Genomic DNA, 19,084 nt, shown 5'->3' on the forward strand with positions numbered 1-19,084 from the left:
GATTTTTTTACAAAACGAAAAAATGGAACCAATGGCTGAAGAAGTAGATAAAGAAAGTCACCTTTAATACTCAATACTCTCCTCTTGAAGAACTGTTCTTTGCGTACGGAAGAGTAATGTCCGATATTTTCAGGGAACAATATTTCAACGATCGGTTATACCCTCGTGTCATAAATAATTGAATTTGTATCTTCCACAATAAGTATATTTGAATGAATCGGGTGTACAAGTTAACCCGAGTTTTGCAATCAAGATAAAGAAGTCTAGAATGGAGGACGTGGGACGAACAGAAAGCATGGTGCGCAAATTGATCAACAACTGCGAGGAGGCAGAGCAAAAGGCAAATCAAGTGAACCAAGTTGTCGGTGAGACAATTCGGATTGTTAAATCTACAGAAGATGGTTATCGATTACTCGCGAACAAAATTGAGCAATTAGTGTAGACGTGTGCCTTTTTGTGTGACTGGAGGTAAAGTATTTGTATTCTAGGGTTTTAGCTGAAGCAAGTTAATGACTTGAAAATTGACTTCTTTCTTTTCGAATATTGGATTCTGTTCTAGAACGTTGACTTGTTTTCGAACACTGAAATTAGACAGTCGCTTAGTGTCTAATTTTTATATAATTAATAGCCGCCTATTATAGCTGCTCAGCCGGCTATTATAGCGCTTCTATTTTTTTACAATTCAAAGAATTTGAATTGTAATGGGGCGCTGTCTTTTTTAATATCTTCTTACATTTTCATGATTTTTGAAGTCAAATTGGAGTAGTGATTTGGGTCACGCCGAAACAGGAAGTGGAGCGAAAAAGCGACTGGTTTTGCGGTGTCAAGTTTTTTTTGCTCTAAATTTAAAGTAGAGTGAGAAAACGTTGTTTGAACAAAATTCGCTTTCTCGCTTGTTTTTTGTTCACTTGCGGAAAGTTCACTTTGATTTTTACTGTTTTCTTTTCAATTTTTTGTATCGGAGTTTTCTGTAAATGGTTTTCCCAATCCATTCATAGTATATTCTGTTCTTAGTTTTGTTTGAACCAAATTTCAATTTCTCGCTAGTTGTTTTTTTTTCACATGCGGCATTTTGACATTGATTTTCGCTTTTTTAAAAATTTTTATTTTCTTTTTTAGAAATGGTTTTCCCAATTCACTCAATGTCCGTTCTGGGTCTTAAATTTCGTTTAGTCAATTGAATTTCGTTGAATTATATGCCAGGACTTGTCCTGCTATGTTTTTTAATTCGTCGAATACAAAATTTTTCGCTTCACCTTAGTTGACAGCTTGTTCAACATTTTGCGTGAATTTTTTTTTGACTTTTCTTGGCTATTTTCACTCTTCTCTCATTCTGCTCTCAGCTATTTTCTTGGCTATTTTCACTCTTCTCTCATTCTGCTCTCATTCTCTCATTCTGCTCATCAAGTGCTTTTAGACAACAGTTGCTTAGCAAATCCATTCAAAATGAACAGAGTCGGTAGCAGAAAACGAAACCAGAAACAGAAACGCGATAAACCCATAAAGCACAATTTTAAACACCCGTTACTCAAACTTTGTTCGTTGTTACCATCTGTAATGGTTATTGGTAGTGATACTAGACACTATGTCGTCTCACTAATAAACAGAAGGTTCAGCTCCAAATTGACATCAAAATAAATCGCTTTTGAAAATTGTATATGTACAAAAATCCTTTTTTTTCCAATGCTTTTCCCCTTCTTTCAATCCCAATCTTGGTTACAGGCATCAACATCGGCTATTTTCGGGCAATTTGCCGGGTATGTTTAATAAATGCGGATAATATTCAAGGACAGAGGGATATTTTGATTTTTGCTCTTAACAGATGTTCCTATAACAGTTCTGCTATTCTGACTACAGATAACCTACAGTTATGATTATGCTCTTCGGCCTAGGTGTTTGTATACCAAGACAAATTTTCAATATTTGTATTTCTGAAAGTTGCAAACATGGTTGCAGATAGAGCTCTATTTTTACATAATTATTCGCGCCATTGGCACACACAAGTTATGCTTAAAGACGGAAAGTTCCTTGCTAAAATTTTATATCGAAATTGAATGTTAACCACTTCTGACCTCTTCAATTAAATCAACAAATATAAAGAGACTCAATGGGAACAGGTTGGTGGAATGGAAATCAGGAAATGAAAGCGTTTTGGAAGACGAAAATGCATGTGGGGGAAATGAGGTTGTGGGGGAGGTAAATTCTAAAGGAATTGGTTCCTTTACACTCCTGGCAACAAAAGCAAACACTTGAAATGAAAATTTAAACAGAATAAAATAAAAAAAAAATTTTCATTCTGACATTGGGTTTTTGTGTGAGAGAGTGCGTGTTTCAATAAATTTGTTTCAGTGAACCTTCGGAGCACTTGGCAATCGTGGAATACACGGCTCAGAGTCACTGCTGGACTTTGGACTATTCCTCTAGCCGTCTGGATGTCGAAGCTCCTGGCTATTCCGTCTGAACCTCTGTGTGCTTTCACAATCCTCCCCAGAAGCCAGATGCCTCTGGGCCTGAAGTCTTTGAGCACCCACGCAATGTCTCCATCCAGCTCATCATTTGATTTTTCCACTTCTTTCTCTTGTTGAGCTCAGGAATATTCATTCAGCAGCCTGCTCCATTAGTGATGAAGTAGTGTCTGCGTCAACTTGAAATCCTTAGTGGAGAACCGCTGGATGTTGTCCACCAGAGATTTCGAACATATGTGAGATCTGCGATGTAGGAAGTAATTAGGCGTGAGTGGTCCCTCATCTGAGATGCTGCAGCCCACATGAGTTAATGGCCTGGAGTTCAAAATTGCCTCGGCCTCTGCCACAACTGTCTGGAAAACTCAGAGTGTAAGTTTCTGACTGCCGAGCACTAATAGTAGAGTTCTCTGCGCGGTCTGTATCAGCCTTTTCGATACTCCTCCGAAGTGTGGTGCCAATGGTGGTTGAAAGGTCACTGAATGTTCTGTTGAGCTAATTGCAGTCTGATGTAGTCGTTGTCTGGCTTGTAGTTTCCCTGGAACTTTAATTTCATTGCTTGGTTGGCTCCATTTAAGTTTTTGCCTTTGTCACTCACAACGAGGCCAAGGTCTTCACGTCGTGATACAAATCTGCGGATGGTCATAAGACAATTGGTTGAGAGGACATGGCATACTTCTAGGTGGATAGCTCTAGTGACCAGGCAAATGAACAAGCAGACGTAGTACATCGGTGTGCCCTCTCTCTCGTCCTCAATGTAGAAATGTCCAAACTTGTCCAATCCTGTGTTGAAGAAAGTGTACTGCTTTTTTATATCTGAAAATCTGAAGTCAGGCAGATCAGCCATCTTCGGTCTCACGTTGTCTGCCCTCCGTCGTCTGCAAATGAAAAAGTATTTCCCCAGACGTTTCGGCACTTTTCTCAACCCAATGATCAAGAAGTTCTGTTGCAAGTGAGCCTTCCCATGTTCCACAACCTCAGGGCGGCGAAGTCATGAAGCGCCTTTTCGTTCAATATTCTTGCAATTCTGCTCCTGCTATGGAGAACGAGAGGATGTTTCGCACTGTAGGTTAGAGGTGCCTTGTTGAGTCTTCCTTCTACCCTCAAGAGTCCGATATGATCTAGAAATGGAGTGAAGGTCATCCGCTTGTCTTTTTCTTGAGATTGCTTCCATTCAACAGTGAAATTGTTCTTGAGAAAAGCTTTTGGGACAAGGCGATGAGGTTATTCGTTGCCCTTTTCTTTCTGATACAAAATTGTCAATGTTTTTGGTCTCAGTTGATTCATTTTGTCTTCAAGTTCGGATTTTTGCCTTGAAGCGTCTTATTGACTGGAACACCATTCTAGTAGAGTTCAGTAGTCGACTCCATGTTGAAAATTCTTCAACTTCAATGACCGGCGTCTGAACTTGTGTCGCTTGTGTAGCGCATATGTGGGGATCACTGTCATCGGTAAAATACCAGGAGTCTTGACGTGTGCTCAGAAGGTCCGGTGGTTGAAGCCATAGCTTTGGTATGTGTGATGGGGTAAGGCCTTGTGTGACGTGGTCAGCGGAATTCATATTTTCGGGAATTTTTCCAAACGCCCGGGTTGGAATTCTCGTGAATTTTGCTTAAGCTATTGGCAATGTACATCTTCTGTCTCTGCTTTGATTGGATCCATCCAAGTTTAGTGGTACTGTCTGTCCAAAAGTTTTTTGAAGCTATGGTCGTTGTCATTTTGCTTTCACAGGAAGAAGCTAGCTCTGCTCCAAGTGTTGCCGCTTCGAATTCCAGTTTGCGAATGCTCAGCTGATTGATGGTGCTGCTTTTGTTTTGCTGATCATGTATCGGGATGTGGAAGATCCATCGGTTTTGTTGTCCTAACATAGACTCTGGCAGCAATTGCACTCATTGAGGTATCAGTGAACGTGTGAAGTTGATGGGTTCCATTGGTGTTGATGGGTACCATTGGGTTCCATTGGTGTTGAAATCAAGCATCTAGAAATTTGGATTGAAGTCATGTTGTCGGACTCCTCTATCCACTTCTCTTGTTCCTGTTGGTAGCATTCTGACACTGGTTGATCCCAGTTTCCCCGCTTTCATTATTTGTTGAAGAATGCATCCAATTCTGTTTGCAAAGGGTGAACTGGATCGAACTGAGCTGCCATTGATAGCACCTTCCTTCGAGTCAGCTGTTGTCCTGTGTAGAGAAGCTTCGGTTTTGCGAACATCAACGTGTCAGTCTTTGGGTCCCACGTCTGACCAAGGATTCTTCGGGTTTTCTTTTCTGCTTTGTCTTACGGTAGGTTTTCTAATGTGGTTGGTTTAATGCTCAGTTTTGTCAGATTGAATCATCCTGTCTGCAGAACAATTTTGATATCTGCACTTCTGCGAGCCTCCTCTTCAGAAGGGTAGGTCTGCTTGCAATCATTTATAAAAAATGCATGATAGATGTGTACGCCTCTGGATGTTCTTGTTTGTGGTCATTTGCACACTCCTTCAAAAGAAAGATCGCACAAGAAGTTGCATGTGGCTCCAAAAATGGGTCGATTGTATTTGAAGATCTTCTCATTGTCATCCTCTGTCCACAGGAAGCGTAGATAGTGCTGGTCTTGTGGTTGGATTCCAATCTCCATGAACATTGCCTCAATGTCCTCAGTGATTGCTACTGAGTACTGTCTGAAGGCCATGCAGGTTTCCAAGTAGATCCGGTCTTGTCAGCATTGTATCATTGCGTGAGATTCTCTTATATTTTCAAGCACGGCTAATGACTCTGCGGATTTTGTCTGGTTTCTGTTTGTTGATCACTGAGTGATGGGGAAGGTACCAGACAGAGGTTCTGCAACTGGGGTCTGCAGTTGAGATGTAAGTTTTTTTCCAAATCTTTTTTGATTGTTTCCTAGCTGCGGTCTCTCAAATTTGTGTCCCGGTTCAACCTCTGTTGCAGAGGGTGCCACTGAACTCTGGCCATGAAGTAGTAGCAAATCTTTTTTCCATAGAACTCCAATCTGGTATCTGTCACCAATGTGTTTTATGTTATCAATGAGGATGGACAGAGCTTCTTTGTCATCTGAAGACTGTCCTTTGGAAGAACATTGGTTGAAGTACACTCCTTCAATTGTCCAGAAAAGCTGGAGAAGGTCTTCATCTGGATCGTCTTGTCGTCTCTTGATATGATTGAAAAGCGCTATGCTTGTGTTGTTTGATTGTCCAAACCTCTTCTGTGTGTACCTCACAGGATTGGGTCCTGTCAGAGTCCAACTAAGCAGAGTGTTGACGCCGTATGCGGTGCCAGTGGGTCACGTTGTGAACTGTCTGGGAACTATTGCTGTGAATGCATCTGCTCCAATCAGTATTTCTATCCGGTTGCCCCTGATTTTTGAAAAACTTATGTTCTGGAGGTGAGAATGGTCTCTGCTGATCTCATGCAACAATTCAATTTGAACTCTTGGCATCCGAAACTCCTCATTGCTGTTGCGCACAGGGATTCTGATCACAGGACAACTGTGGTACAAAGCTCCTATGCCGATCGTGAAATCTGCTGTTTTAACTGAGTATTCACCATGAAGTGAAGCTAGTGGTAGGGTTATATCTTTGGGTTGTTGAACTTCAAATGCATTGTCAACTTTCTGTGTTGTTTGTGTGTTGTCACTGCCACTGTCCAGCAGTGCGTAGGTTTCATTGCAGAGATCTCTGTTAAAAAGTGTTATTGTTATCGCCTGCCACTGTATCTGCGGTCTGATTCAAGAAGTTTCCTGGTTGTTGCTGCATGTGGTTTTGTTGCGGACTCCTTGCCTGCTATTGGGCTACAGTGCGCTGAATGTTATCATGCTGTCTGTTGTTGTTCTGCTTGTTCATCGGCTGAGGGATGAAAACTATTTTTATTTCAATTGCCCCTCTGTGAAATGCTGCTGTTAGATCCACCTTGTCTGTTCATGTTTCTATTCTGTTGGTTGTAGATGGAACTGGCCTGCTGCCTTTGGTTTCCATTATTAAAGTTACGTCAATAGTTTGACTGGTTTTGGTTTGTTTGGTTTCTGAAAGTTTTGTTTTGTGAGATATGATTCCAGTTCCCATTTGGTTGTGCATTTTGTTGCTGTTGCCTTGAATCTGTCCTATGGAGTGCTGAGTGATAGAAATAATTGCAGCTGTCCATGAGGCACAGTTTTTGTTTTTGACTAGCATAGACCCTTTCCGTGAGCTCTTAGAAAGTTAGGACAGAGATTGAACCTCCTCACACAAACCTGTCGGTATTACCGTATTACCATGTCTTTTTTCAAGTATTCGGACATCGACCGAATTTTGGTTTTGTGAGCACAGTTGACATGACACATATGGTGGCCACCTTCTAGAATTGCTTGCTCTAGTTCTCGGGTTTTTTTGTGGAGAGATGTCCTCGCACGCCTCTGCATATGAGTCAATCCATTCAGCAAAGTGGGTAAAATTAGGTTGCAGCAAGGTTTGTATTCTTGTGCGTTGATTCCATCTGATTACCATGTTAGAGTTCAGTTTGTCTCTGGCCATTCTACAGACTGCTGAAAATTTGAGATCAGCTTCGAAATTGTGAAGTCTGAATGTTTGTACCAGTCTCCGCAAGAATAATGAGAAGCTCTTAAATGCGTTTGGTTTGTCCAATCTGGGTTGGGGCCACTTCTCCAATTGATCCAGTTATGCAGCGACAATATGCTGTTTGCCAAACTTTCTGGTTAGTTCAGCGATGGCTTCGTGGTAGTAGTCTCCGTTCTGGGGGTATCCACTTATGGAATCTTTTGCTTTATGAGTTACAGAGTTTTGGAGGTAAGTCATTTGTTGGGCGTCGGAAAGGCCCCTGTTGTTGTAAATGAGAAGACACTGAACCACTGGTGCCATTTCAAAGGATCAACTGTGAAATTATCAGTTGATTTCTTAAGCAAACTCATTGTGTCTTTTAACATCAGTGCTTGGTGTAGCATCAAATCTGGTGGAGAACTCGTGGAAACTCGGGAAGCCATTGTATAGGTTGTTGTTATAGCCGTTCTTATAGTGTCAATCAAGTCCGGTACAATTTTTCAGTGGTTGTTGATTGTTTTGTGGTGTGCACCTATGGCTCATGGTCGGACCAGCTTGGCTATTGTTGTGAAGAACCTGGTCGTTGAGATTGCCCTGCTCTGCTATCTTCACTCTCATGTCGGATCTGTTCCCGAACATGATTCTCTTCTCTCGATCGACTTGAATTATGCCAGCCTTCATCTGTTCTCAGTATCCCTGTGAGAAACTTCCTGTTCCTTCTTCTCCTCCTCTCTTCAATGTTCAGAATGGGTTGAGAATTATCAGCGTCTTCTGCAAAGTTTCACGTAGTATGTTTAGACCTTCGTTACCATTTCTTTGTTCTTCGAAGAGATTTTTCCTGCGTTCCACGCTATCACTTTTGAGCTGAATTTGTAGCTTGTGGCTGTTTTTTGCTGTTGATCATGCATTGGACTTGTTTGGCATGTTGATTGTTGTTATTTTACATTTTTTATACTGCACTGTTACTGCACTATGTTTCCTTGTAACAGCCCTATTACTTTTTTGTTATTTAAAACGTATTATTTAAATGAGACTGTTGCCTATTGTGCTAATGCTTTTTGCTCTATGTCTTTGCGCTATCTTTGTACATGTCGCTATCACTAATCAGTGACGTTTGGTACAGCTGTGATGCTTCATTAGACAGAAGTTTTATAGAGTTAAGCCTTTTCACTAATCAGTGGAATTCTTACAAACGTAGACAAATGTGATTTTTTGTCGGGTTGCCTATTTTTTTTTTCGAGCGCAAGGGAATTAACCCTAACCTGTGGTGCCCAAATTTCGACTAATGTGTGTGTCAACTGACACTGGTGCGTGATAGTTTCACGTTCCGAAAAACTTACTCTAGCAACGCCATACCAGGCCTTGCAACTAATCCTGAGTTAATGTGCGTGTGTGTGTGTGTGTGTTAGTGGTGCTCTAAATTTCACCTAGAGGAGGACTTACTCTTTTCAAAATTAATGCGTAAATGGAAGATACAATATTGATCCAACGATACCTAGACGCCTGTTAAAACCCAGCCTTCGAAATGAGACTTTCAGTTCTGCAAGTAAGGCTAGCCCATCTGTCGTGACTAGGCATCCCACGCAAGCATCCTTCCCAGGAGAACTCTCATCTCAGTCTCACTTCTAGGGACAGATTGAAAATCAGTTGGCTCTTTTGTGATTGTGATATTTTTAATTAAAAATAGTGAAGTTATCAAAACCAGAGCTTAAGAAGTGTCAAATGTCTAAGTTTCCCCCTTTACAAAATCAAAAATTCCCCAGTCAGAGTCGGGCAAGTTTCAAAGGTTCATTTTTGACCCTAGGATACGCCAGAAATATTTATGCTCTTCGGCCTAAGTCTTGCATACAAAGACAACTTTTCAATAATATTTGTATTTCTGAAAGTCGCAACCATGGTTGCAAATCAAGCTCTATTTATATATCATTATTCGCGCCATTGGCACACAATTTATGGTTAAAAACGGGAAATCCGTTCCTTTAAATTATATTGAACGTTAATGTCAACCACTTCTGACTTCTTCAATTAAATCAACAATTATAAAGAGCTTCAATGGAAATAGGTTGGAAATCAGGAAATGAAAGGGTTTTGGAGGACGAAAATGTATGTGGGGGGAGGAAAATGAGTGTGCGGGGAGATAAATTATAAAAGAACTTGGTTCCTTTACAAATTATCTGTCCCACCTACCTGTCACCCCCACCGCCAACTACCACCCACTTAGCTAACCCCGCCTCTGGCTACCTACTGGCTACCCCTGCAGAACACTACCCATGCCTCTCGGAGTCTTTTTCCGGCATTATACCGGCTGTTTTCTTGAGCAAAAGTTTTGCTCGACCCCGTTTTGCGCTAGAACATTCTTTTGGTTCCACTTCTCGAGTACCTTTTGTCATGCTTGACTTGATTTTTGCGTCACCTAAATTTCGCATACGTAGAAATGACGTCAGAAAATTTGTTAGTGGCAAACGGGGAGGAAAATTCGCAACGCGAGAAAGGTTTGAATTTTAAAAAGATGCTCTAGCAAGCCACAATTGAATCACTTCGTGGCTTAAAGTTGGACAAACTTCCTCCAGTTACCAAGAACGTGAAACAATTTGCAACTCTAGATTTTTTTCATTTTGGGATATTGCTTTTCGCTTCCAACAGTCTCTCCTTACTTCACACTATCACGCCCCCTTTTATTGAATGACGTGACGAATACCAAATCTGCGTAAAATCAGAATCAATTTGCCCCTAAATCTCCAAAAAGGTTGTACGGCATCTGTTGGATTACAATATTCTTTTCAAAGGAAAAAGATTAAATCCTCTTTCAACTCCCATAGCAAACGAAAATAGACATTCGGTTTGCAGCATGTGCTCGAAATGTCAGAATAATTGTCCTAATCACAACTTAAAAATTGAAGCAACCGATATTTGAAGTAGCCATATTTGAAGCAACCGATATTTGAAGTAGTTTTTATTCTCCCCGAATAATAGAAATAATCTCCCCGTTTTTATTCTCAATAGAAATAATAGTTTTTATTCTCCCCGAATTGGTGCAGGTAAGGAGAATAACTCGCGCTTGAAGGAGAATTAACATATCCTGAGAGGTTTCCCTGGACTGGCTCAACTACTGAAGTTCTCTTCACTTTATCAGGCAAGAACGCCACGAAGAAAACTAGTACTTTAAATAAGACCTTTGAAGAATTTCATTTACCGTTGGTGAGCTTCAAGTTTCTCAAAATCAGGGGAGACTTTCCTGGCAGTGCTTCGCAGACCCACGAATTGCAACTGGGAGTGACTGTGAAAGGCTGTCAAAAGCAATTGAAAAAAATCCTCTCGATTGATAGCTTCTGCTGTCTGAAAATGTCACTCTTAATTTCAAAGTTGTAACCAAATCACTTGCTGGTTCTAGGGATCCCACCTAGGGATCCCACCTGTCTGATCCTTAAACCTGAAAAATTAATTGCGACGCAGGCCTGCTACCTTGCATTGTCGGAAAAACAGTTCTATGAGTTATCTAAATTCTCTCTAGAGCTGTTGTCCAACATTTTTTTTTACCTCAATCAATTCAATTGTTTAATGTACTGGTATGGAAAAAATGCACATGTTTAATGCACCCAAATAATAGCAAAGATTTCGTAATGAACCTTGTGGATCTTCTAGTTAGCTCATTTTTGCGGTTTTTTTAAGCTTTTTTAATGCTTTTCCTGAAATATGAGGCAACATGTTTGTCACTTCATATTGCAGCTCACAGCAACCCAAAAACCATTGCCCAATTTGAGTCTCCTTTCTCTATCAGCAGATGGCATGTCTGTTTTTGCCAAAGTTTCATTTTTGTTTTTGCTTAAAAAGCAGCTTCTTTCAGGTCTTTTTTTTGTAAATTTAGTAGAAATTGGAAACCCGGCTACAAAACTGTCACGCCATGTAGATACGAGGTGTGTTGTGTAATGTTGAGGAGTAACTCTTTAATTTTTAGAATCATTAGCAAAAAAGTCAAGAGAACAGCAACCGACCCAATGAATGCCTAGTTGAAATGGAGATTCACTCCGCAATATACTGTTGTTTTAGAAAAGGGATGCGACGGCATTGACAAAAATTGGTGAAAGCTGCTATGCCTGGAACGAATTCATTGACCGCTGACAAGAAGTATTACCGCTTGACTGAAATGAATTCACTCTCGAAATTAGTCTGAAGTGCTCAGTTTGGTGCTCTTAGCAGAGTAGCATTTAGTAGGTAATCTTAGCAGATTGAAATATTGTCTCTACTCCTCCGCTTATCTTAGTTTAGAATTGGAACGTCCCAAAAAGTTCAGTTGCATCAGATTCTGAAGTTTTCTCGAAATTTTTTGTTATGGGCTACCAGAGTACTTCACTAAATGCTGTGAAACTGTTTGATCAAACTCATGAGTTGTTCATAAACGTTTTTTTTTCTCGAAATTGACAAACCTTTGTTGCAAGATAATTTGGGGATGTAATTGAAGCAGAGTTAAGTTTTCTTTAAGATGTAGACGTTTTGGCGCTTATTATCGGAGCAAGTCCATCAGATTCTTAAAATTTCTATGCCCGTCGTGTCATTGACAGTGAATACTGTTTTGCCAATTCGTATCAACAACTTCCCTGTTGTCTTCGCAATTAATTCAAGAAGTTTGCATCCTTACTACGCACACTGCCAAACTCATCAGGGTTTCAGCGCTCTAGAGGTTAAGATTTTATTTGGTCTAGATTTCTTTTTTTTGCGTCAAGTTTGCTTGATTTAAAAACGCAATTCAATACTAATTTCTTTTCTCCCGTTGAAGTTTTCATCTGTACTCTGAACGCAGTCAATTCTTTTTTATTGAAAGAATTGAGACAATCTTTGCTTGGAACTTTTCAGGAACAAGGCGACAAGTCGGCACATTTGTTCTCAGTATTTTCATTAGGTAAGACAAAACGCTCCCATCTCCAATAATGTTTGTCGTGCTGTCTTTAAATTGATGGATGAAAAGATTCGTCTCAGAACTAACAAAGATCTCGTCAATTTCAGCTGAAATTTTGTTTGAAATGTTTTTTCGAGCCCTTAGAGATTGGTTGAACTTAGAATACGCCCAAATTGACTTCAGATATATTGAAGAGCAGTGATCTGAACCTCAACCAATATTTTGAATACTGATATTTTCCACAATTTTTCCAAGCACCTGCATAGTATAAAGTTTGATAGCTGTGTCAAGTTAAAAATAATATTTTCCGGGGTAATGCGATAACCCGGAAAGTATTATTTTCCCTTTTTGCCCTTTGCCCTTTGGTTTTACTTCTTGCTCTTTGCCTTGTGGTTGTAATTATTGTTTTCCATCTGATCTGTCGTTCTAAAAAAACGGTTTGCTGCGCTACGATGATTGGGGGTGGGAAATGAATGGTCCAAACGGTTATAAATTGTTTTCGTTACGTCCTTGTCGTCTTGATCTCCGAGCGCCAAACACCTACACAGAACTGATCTACCCGTTAATATTTTTTAAAACGATTGGTTATGAAGAGTCCTTTGAGTTGTAAATTATAATTTTTCTGCCCATTCTTTTTTCGTGAGTGTAACCAGTTTATCCCACCGAAGCATGTGCAATTTGAAATCGCATAAATATTTGAAATAGATAAAAGTGGTCTTATCATGTCAAGTCACTGCAATGAATACTGCAATTAACTAGTACAAAACCGTTACCGACATTTTTCCAATATCTCCATTACACAGCATTTGATCAATATCAATGACAAAAAATACATAATCAACGAAAACTTTTATCCCCAACTATATCTATAAATAAGCATAATACCAAAATGTGCACTTTGCAAAATTTAAGTGGATAATCAAGTTTCAAACACCAAAGTATCAAGCTGGTCCAAGGTGTCCTCTCAGAACTGGGGATAGACATTTATGGGTACAAAATTTTTTAAAATTTTTGGTTCTATTTGTACGTTTTTATCTTATTCAGCGATGTTTCAGATTTTTCTGCTCTGGTGACGCCATTAGGAACTATACATCTTAATATTTACCACTTCTAACTGTTATTATTTTACTTCATAACTCTTGCTCAGCACTCTGCAATGGTTTTGTTTAGAGACTCAAAGACAGAAAAATTTTAAGTTAGAGCAACAATGTAAAGAATTGTCCTCGAGTTATAACCGAATAGCCAAGAGTTTTGCGTGGAATGAGCTGGATCTGGCAGAAACTATAGCAAGCAATGGTGATAAGAAAAAGAAGATCGAAAGATTGGGTGAAGACAAGCTCAAATTGACAAGGTTTGCTGAAGTCTTGTTGGTGATTGGCTCTCCTCCTTATTTTGTGATATCTGTTTTTCAAGTGCTGCCGTCAATATGATTATTTAGAAAGAAAACCCTAATTTAGTGTCATACAAATTCCAAAAACCCCCCTATGTTACATAGGTTCATGTCATATTAAATCATTAAAACGGTTTCTGTGCAACGACAACATATGATTTGTTTCAAAAAAGTTTAAAATCATTCATCTTAAGTTACAAAAAAGGGATCATAGATGACGTGGGGCAGTATTTCAAGTAAAAACGGCGCATATCAATGAAAAAAATTGTCAAAATGGCGATTGCCAATTTGATGATGGGTCAGGCCTCCGGGGCTCACAGTTTGGTTGCCAGGATTTTACATTTTTAAAGAACAAAATGTCACTAAGCGACTTTTATGACTTTTTTGTCAGGGAAGTTGCTGCTGTGAAAGCGAAGACCATCGAGCTCGAGAACTACTTGACCAATTTGAAATCCAAACTCACGGCCAGATCAGAGAGCCTTAATCAAGAAAATGCACTGGCTGGCAGTTTCGAGAAAACTAAAGAGACACTGGAGCGGGAGATCCAAAGTTACCAATTGTGCGAAGAGGTTTGCGTTTTTAGCAATAGTTTTTTTCAGAGGATTGCAAAAAGTTTTATCAATCTCAATCATATTCCTTTGAGTGGATGCAAAAAACTTAAAGGCATCTATCTGGTGACTTTGTTTATGCCGTTCTAAAATTTTGGTCAGCTGAACTAATCTGCGGCGAGATGATTTCCGCTGATGAATCCTTACCCTTGTTTTTTCTTTAAAAACCCACTTACTGAAAACAATAAAACCATATTTAAAATATATTCTAGAGCCGTTTTTCATAAAAAATTTAATCTGCTTAATTACAACTGTTGGCACTTGATTGATATTAAAATCCGATCAATTTTTTAAAGCTTAAAAAATCGAAGCACTGAAAATAATGAAAGAAGACTCTTGCTTTGTGTTTTTTTAATTACTTTCAAAAATGCAATAGGTTAAACAATAAAAAATTTTCAAATATTTCGATCGCTGTTAGATTAAATGATGATTCTTCAATTAGTAAATATGGAAATTATTCCCGTTCATTGATTTTAATGATCTTGTTGTTAGCCGCAGACAAAAACAACTGGAGATATCGCTTATTTATTTCTCAGAAAAAATTGTGGGAAAATATGTTTTTCGAAGTGTTTTCCAATCTATAGAACAAACAAAAACAAAGCAAATTACAACAAATGCTTTCACTGAACTACATACCCAATTGCGTTTTGAATAACTCGCTGAAATTTTTGTTACTGAATGTCAAAATCCCAAAACAAAATTTTGTAATGATGTTCGAGGCCATAATTAGAAGAGTCCAAATCGGCCCTTTTGTGACAAAATAAGTGTTCAGCAAACGGGGGCCTTTGTATTGTGATGACTACTTCAGTAACCGTAATATTTAAATCGCCCACTGACTGAGAATAGAATTGAAAAATTGGTTGGAATTTAGAGAGGAAAGTGCATGAAACAACAATCGCCGAGACAAGATGCAAATTTTTCATTTGACGTAAATCTTTATATGAAAATTGCAACAAAAAACAAGAGCGATTTTCAGTACCACACAAATAAGGAAAATTTACTTTTAAAGTTTTTCGTGCTTCAAAAAAAAATTCGGAAAACAACTTTGAACTCTTAAAAATCTCTGTTTAGAGCATGAGCTCAGAAAAAGGAGCCAAAAATTTTTCTACTGAAATGTGATAAATTTCAGAGAGCATTAACTTTATATAATGCACTTTTGATATAGTTAAACATTACATACGAATTGGATCTTGAGCTGCTGAATAAATTTTTGGATCAAATTTACTCCTTTCAAATTTCATTTCTGGACAATTTCAATAGAAGGCACTACAGATTTTTTGGTGGAAGATATGAGGGAATTGAAAATGAAGATGAAACAGTTTTCAATCAAAGGTACGAAACAGAACGCAAATTGTTTTAGAGAGTCTAGTAGTTAAAACGGGATGACTGATTCGGGATAAAACAAAAAATATCTAACAATTAGAAGTGAGGTGGTATGCTAGAGTCCAAATTCAGTTAAAAAATGTTGTGAAGTAACAAATTTCTAGCTATAACATACTTTAAATTAGTTTCGTTTCGTGTAATTTCACTCCATTTGTTAATCAGAGTCTTTTTTGAAACTTACAATTTTAATTACTAATAATTTATTGACCCGAAGAATTTGGTTTACTTTCGGTTTCTATTTTCTTGGTTAATTTGTGAGAGAAGTGATGAAAAAGTAAAGATAATAGAACTGACAAGTAGGTTCCACAAATATGAATAGCGGACTTCAATTACAAAATTTTGTAAAACCCATACAAAATTTTATCGGACTCCCCACGTAATCTTATCAATTGAGCGTTCAATTAGCTAATTAAAAAATGAAAAGAAAAAAGAAAACTACAACTATACACTTGATATCTTAGCACTTATGTTGATTTCATTTATAAAACTTTGCAAATAAAATGGACATTTATGCAAATGAAATGCACAGCAGAACAGCTCAACTTCGGCCAACTTTTAGGGGGCCTTAACTGCCTAATATTCTTCATATATAACACCCTGTTGGTACCCAGGTTGAGGTCCAGACCCAAATTGGTTTATGATCAGACCCAGTCGAGCGCACACCCGTGTGTTCCCAGACCGAAATTACACGGTCTGGAAGGAAGTTCGAGCGCACTACAGTCTGGATGATGGTCTGGAGATGGTCTGATCAGAGGTCGATTTGGTCTGAAAAGTCTGATCATAGGCGGATTCAAGCGCACTTGGGTCTGATCAGAGCCGACCTCGAGCGCAATTGGGTCTGGTCATAACCTCTTCGAGCGCACTTCTGTCTGATCAGAGGCGATTTCGATCGAAATTGGGTCTGATCATAACCTCTTCGAGCGCACTTGGGTCTGATCAGAAATGTTTTCGAACGCAATTGGGTCTGATCAGGGACTATTTCGAGCGCATTATTTTTTTCAATTTTTTTTTTACTGAGAGATGTTGGCTCTGCCAAGAGGCAGCCACAAAGCAGCGTTCTGATCAGAGACCCATCATAAGTCCGATAGCTCTGATCAGAAAAAAGGAGTCCAGCTGATAGCAGAGGCCGGTCCCCTTCAGAAGAAACTTTGATCGACTGGAAACCCCGATGTTTCATATGGAAAGCTGTCTAAACTCGTCCATTGAGTCAGAAATATACACTAAACTGTACACTAAGTAAAATTTGTTCTCAACAGTTGGGTTTCGTTTCCTTTAGCAATAGTTTTATAATTGATTTTTCCTTAGATGAATTAAATACAGCAGACATCAGTTCTTATGAAAAGAATATATTATAGCCAAACTAGGAGATTTTTTCATAAGTAAAATTTTTCTCTGATCAGACTATTTCGAGAGCACTTGAGTCTGATCAGAATTGGTTTCGAGCGCTTTTCAGTCTGATCATAAATGGCTACAAGCGCAACGGGGTCCGACCATAAATGCTTCGAGCGCAACGGCGTCTGATAATAATCTCTTCGGGCGCACTTGAGTCTGATCATAGTCTGATTAAGGTCTGGGCAATGGTCTGAATTTGAGTCTGGACCATGGTTTGAAGATGGTCTGATCAGAACACCTTCGGTCTTAAAAGTCTGATCAGAGACCTTTTGTGTCTGGAAAGTCTGATCAGAAATATTTTGGGTCTGGAAAGTCTGATCAGGTTGAATTTCCGTCTGGAAAGTCTGATCAGAGATAATTTCGGTCTGGAAAGTCTGATCAGACGAAAATTTGGGTCTGATCTCAACCTGGGAAAAGTATATTTGGAAGGAATCCAGTAAAAAGATTGCCGTTCTGGATCAGGAGCTCCAATCATTAAATGAAATAAAAGACCATGTTGATGAGCTAAGAAGAACAAAAAGTGACAATGATGCTGTGATTATCGGTTTGAAAAAGAAGTTCTCTGAGCTCAATAGAAACAGCAACAATCAAGAATGACATGTGTTTGGTTCACATTGATGAAAAACTCACCTTGGATGGAACAACTGACTCGTCTGTTTTCCGCACTAAATTGCCCTAGTTTGGTTTCGAATTCCATTAACTTTTTTTTCTAATTAAACTAATTACCCTATCTTGTAATTACACTTAAGAAGTAGTAATCCTTTTTGAAACCAAAAATTTTTGGTTTGTAGCTCTCGTATTGGCACGAACTAGATAGGCAGCGTGAGTGTATTATTTTGTTTTGTGTTTTAGCTCTTGGATAATTTTAAACTCAATTAGCAGTGACATAATGGTTTAATTTTTACATTACTTTGATGTTTTTTGTGTCGAAGCAGAAAATTTCGTCTTTTTTAAATGCTCTTAAACAAAATTTGTAGCAATTATATTAGTCATGTTGGTCTTTTATATGCAATTTTTTGCGTGACCGATTTTTCGTCTCACCCATTTGACGTTTCGCCCTCAAAAATGGGATAAACAGGCAGCACCCAGCGGGCATTAATTTCTCAATTTCTCTTAGAAACTTACAGCTCACTAGTCTCAAAGTGCGATTCACAGAACTTGTTTTGGAGGCTTATAGTTGTGGTGTGAAGGGCGGTTCTTAGAGGTTGACCCCCCCTCCCCCCCCAACCGCTCGCCTCCAGTCGTTTATGTTTGTTTCATTACAATATCTCTCATAGGTAGTTTTTGCGAGTTCCTGTTTTTTCTTAACAAGCAGAATTTATGTCCCGCCTGGGTTGACTTTTCGATTTTTAGTTACCATTTATACTCCATTCCAGGTAAACGCTCCACTTCCTAATCAAATGTTTAAGCAACATCTAGCAAATGATCTCCTTTCGATCTGTGCTGTTTCTCTACGTACTTATATTAGCCGTGTCAATAGTCTTTGCAGGAACAAACTCAAAAATGTTTTGTCCTGAACAATTAGTTAAGGATTCTTGTTGTTTTGAAATCAAAATAAGATTGTTTTGTGCTACAATTGGGTCCGCTGGTACGTCTGTTTTAGGTCATTAAGGTCAACTGTTTTTTTTTTCAATTCCGTGTGGTTTCTAAACAAAATCAAACAAATTGGTAAACTAATCAACTTTGAGAAAACGTGCTGGACCCAATAGAGTTATGAAAAGAATTTTGCTAGACTTTATTAATCACCTGGACTTCTGCTCGATCCAATTTTGTCACTGTGGACACTTGCTCGACCGAGAAAGTTAAGCTGGTATTGTGCTCAAAATTAGGCGCTGGACTTTTTCTCGAGCCAAATTACGGAGAAGTAAAAATTGCGTCGAACAAAAATCAAATCATTAGTCAAGAAAATATCTCTTCATGGGTCTTTTTGACCAAATCAGATGAGAGAATTTTTGCGATAAATTGAAAGTCTGTAATCATATCTAGAAAAACTGAAAAACCCAAGACATGAAGAATCGTTCATTGCCGGGTTCGTCGGTTTTTTTAAAAGAGTCATTTTTCATTGGCGTTTTTTTTTCGTTTTTGTTATTAATTTATGTAAGAAGCGCTTATTATTTTAGTTTTTGTCAGTCTCAAACGACAAAGATCGTCTGAATGTTTTGTCTCGTAGGTAAGGTATGTTTGGTTTATGCGTGTTCGGACTAGGGTTTCTAAACCGAGGGCGACTAATAAGTCTGAAGAGCTTGCCAAAATAGAAGCGAAATCCCGTCGTCGTCAACAATTTGTCCAAAGTTAGTTGAATGAGAAGCAAAATTCAACAGCTAAAATTAGATTGAGATTCGACAAGATCTAACCAGGATCAATTATTATGTCAACAATTCATCTAAAACCAATCAAACTGAAAAATGAAATGTTCATTACGGACT

General features: G+C 38.7%; 1 protein-coding gene across 1 annotated transcript; it reads left to right on the forward strand.

Annotated features, from left to right (window-relative positions):
- Positions 1-139: 139 nt before the first annotated feature.
- On the forward strand, positions 140-17,328 carry LOC142350973 (uncharacterized). Its single transcript, XM_075403001.1, has 4 exons — positions 140-365; positions 13,056-13,236; positions 13,667-13,844; positions 17,088-17,328. The coding sequence occupies exons 1-4, from the start codon at positions 269-271 to the stop codon at positions 17,253-17,255; spliced, it is 624 nt and encodes a 207-aa protein (XP_075259116.1). The 5' UTR covers positions 140-268; the 3' UTR covers positions 17,256-17,328.
- Positions 17,329-19,084: the final 1,756 nt, after the last annotated feature.

The sequence above is a fragment of the Convolutriloba macropyga genome, chromosome 12, assembly GCF_964194025.1.
Source record: "Convolutriloba macropyga chromosome 12, txConMacr16.3, whole genome shotgun sequence".
In the NCBI taxonomy this organism is placed as follows: domain Eukaryota; kingdom Metazoa; phylum Xenacoelomorpha; order Acoela; family Convolutidae; genus Convolutriloba; species Convolutriloba macropyga.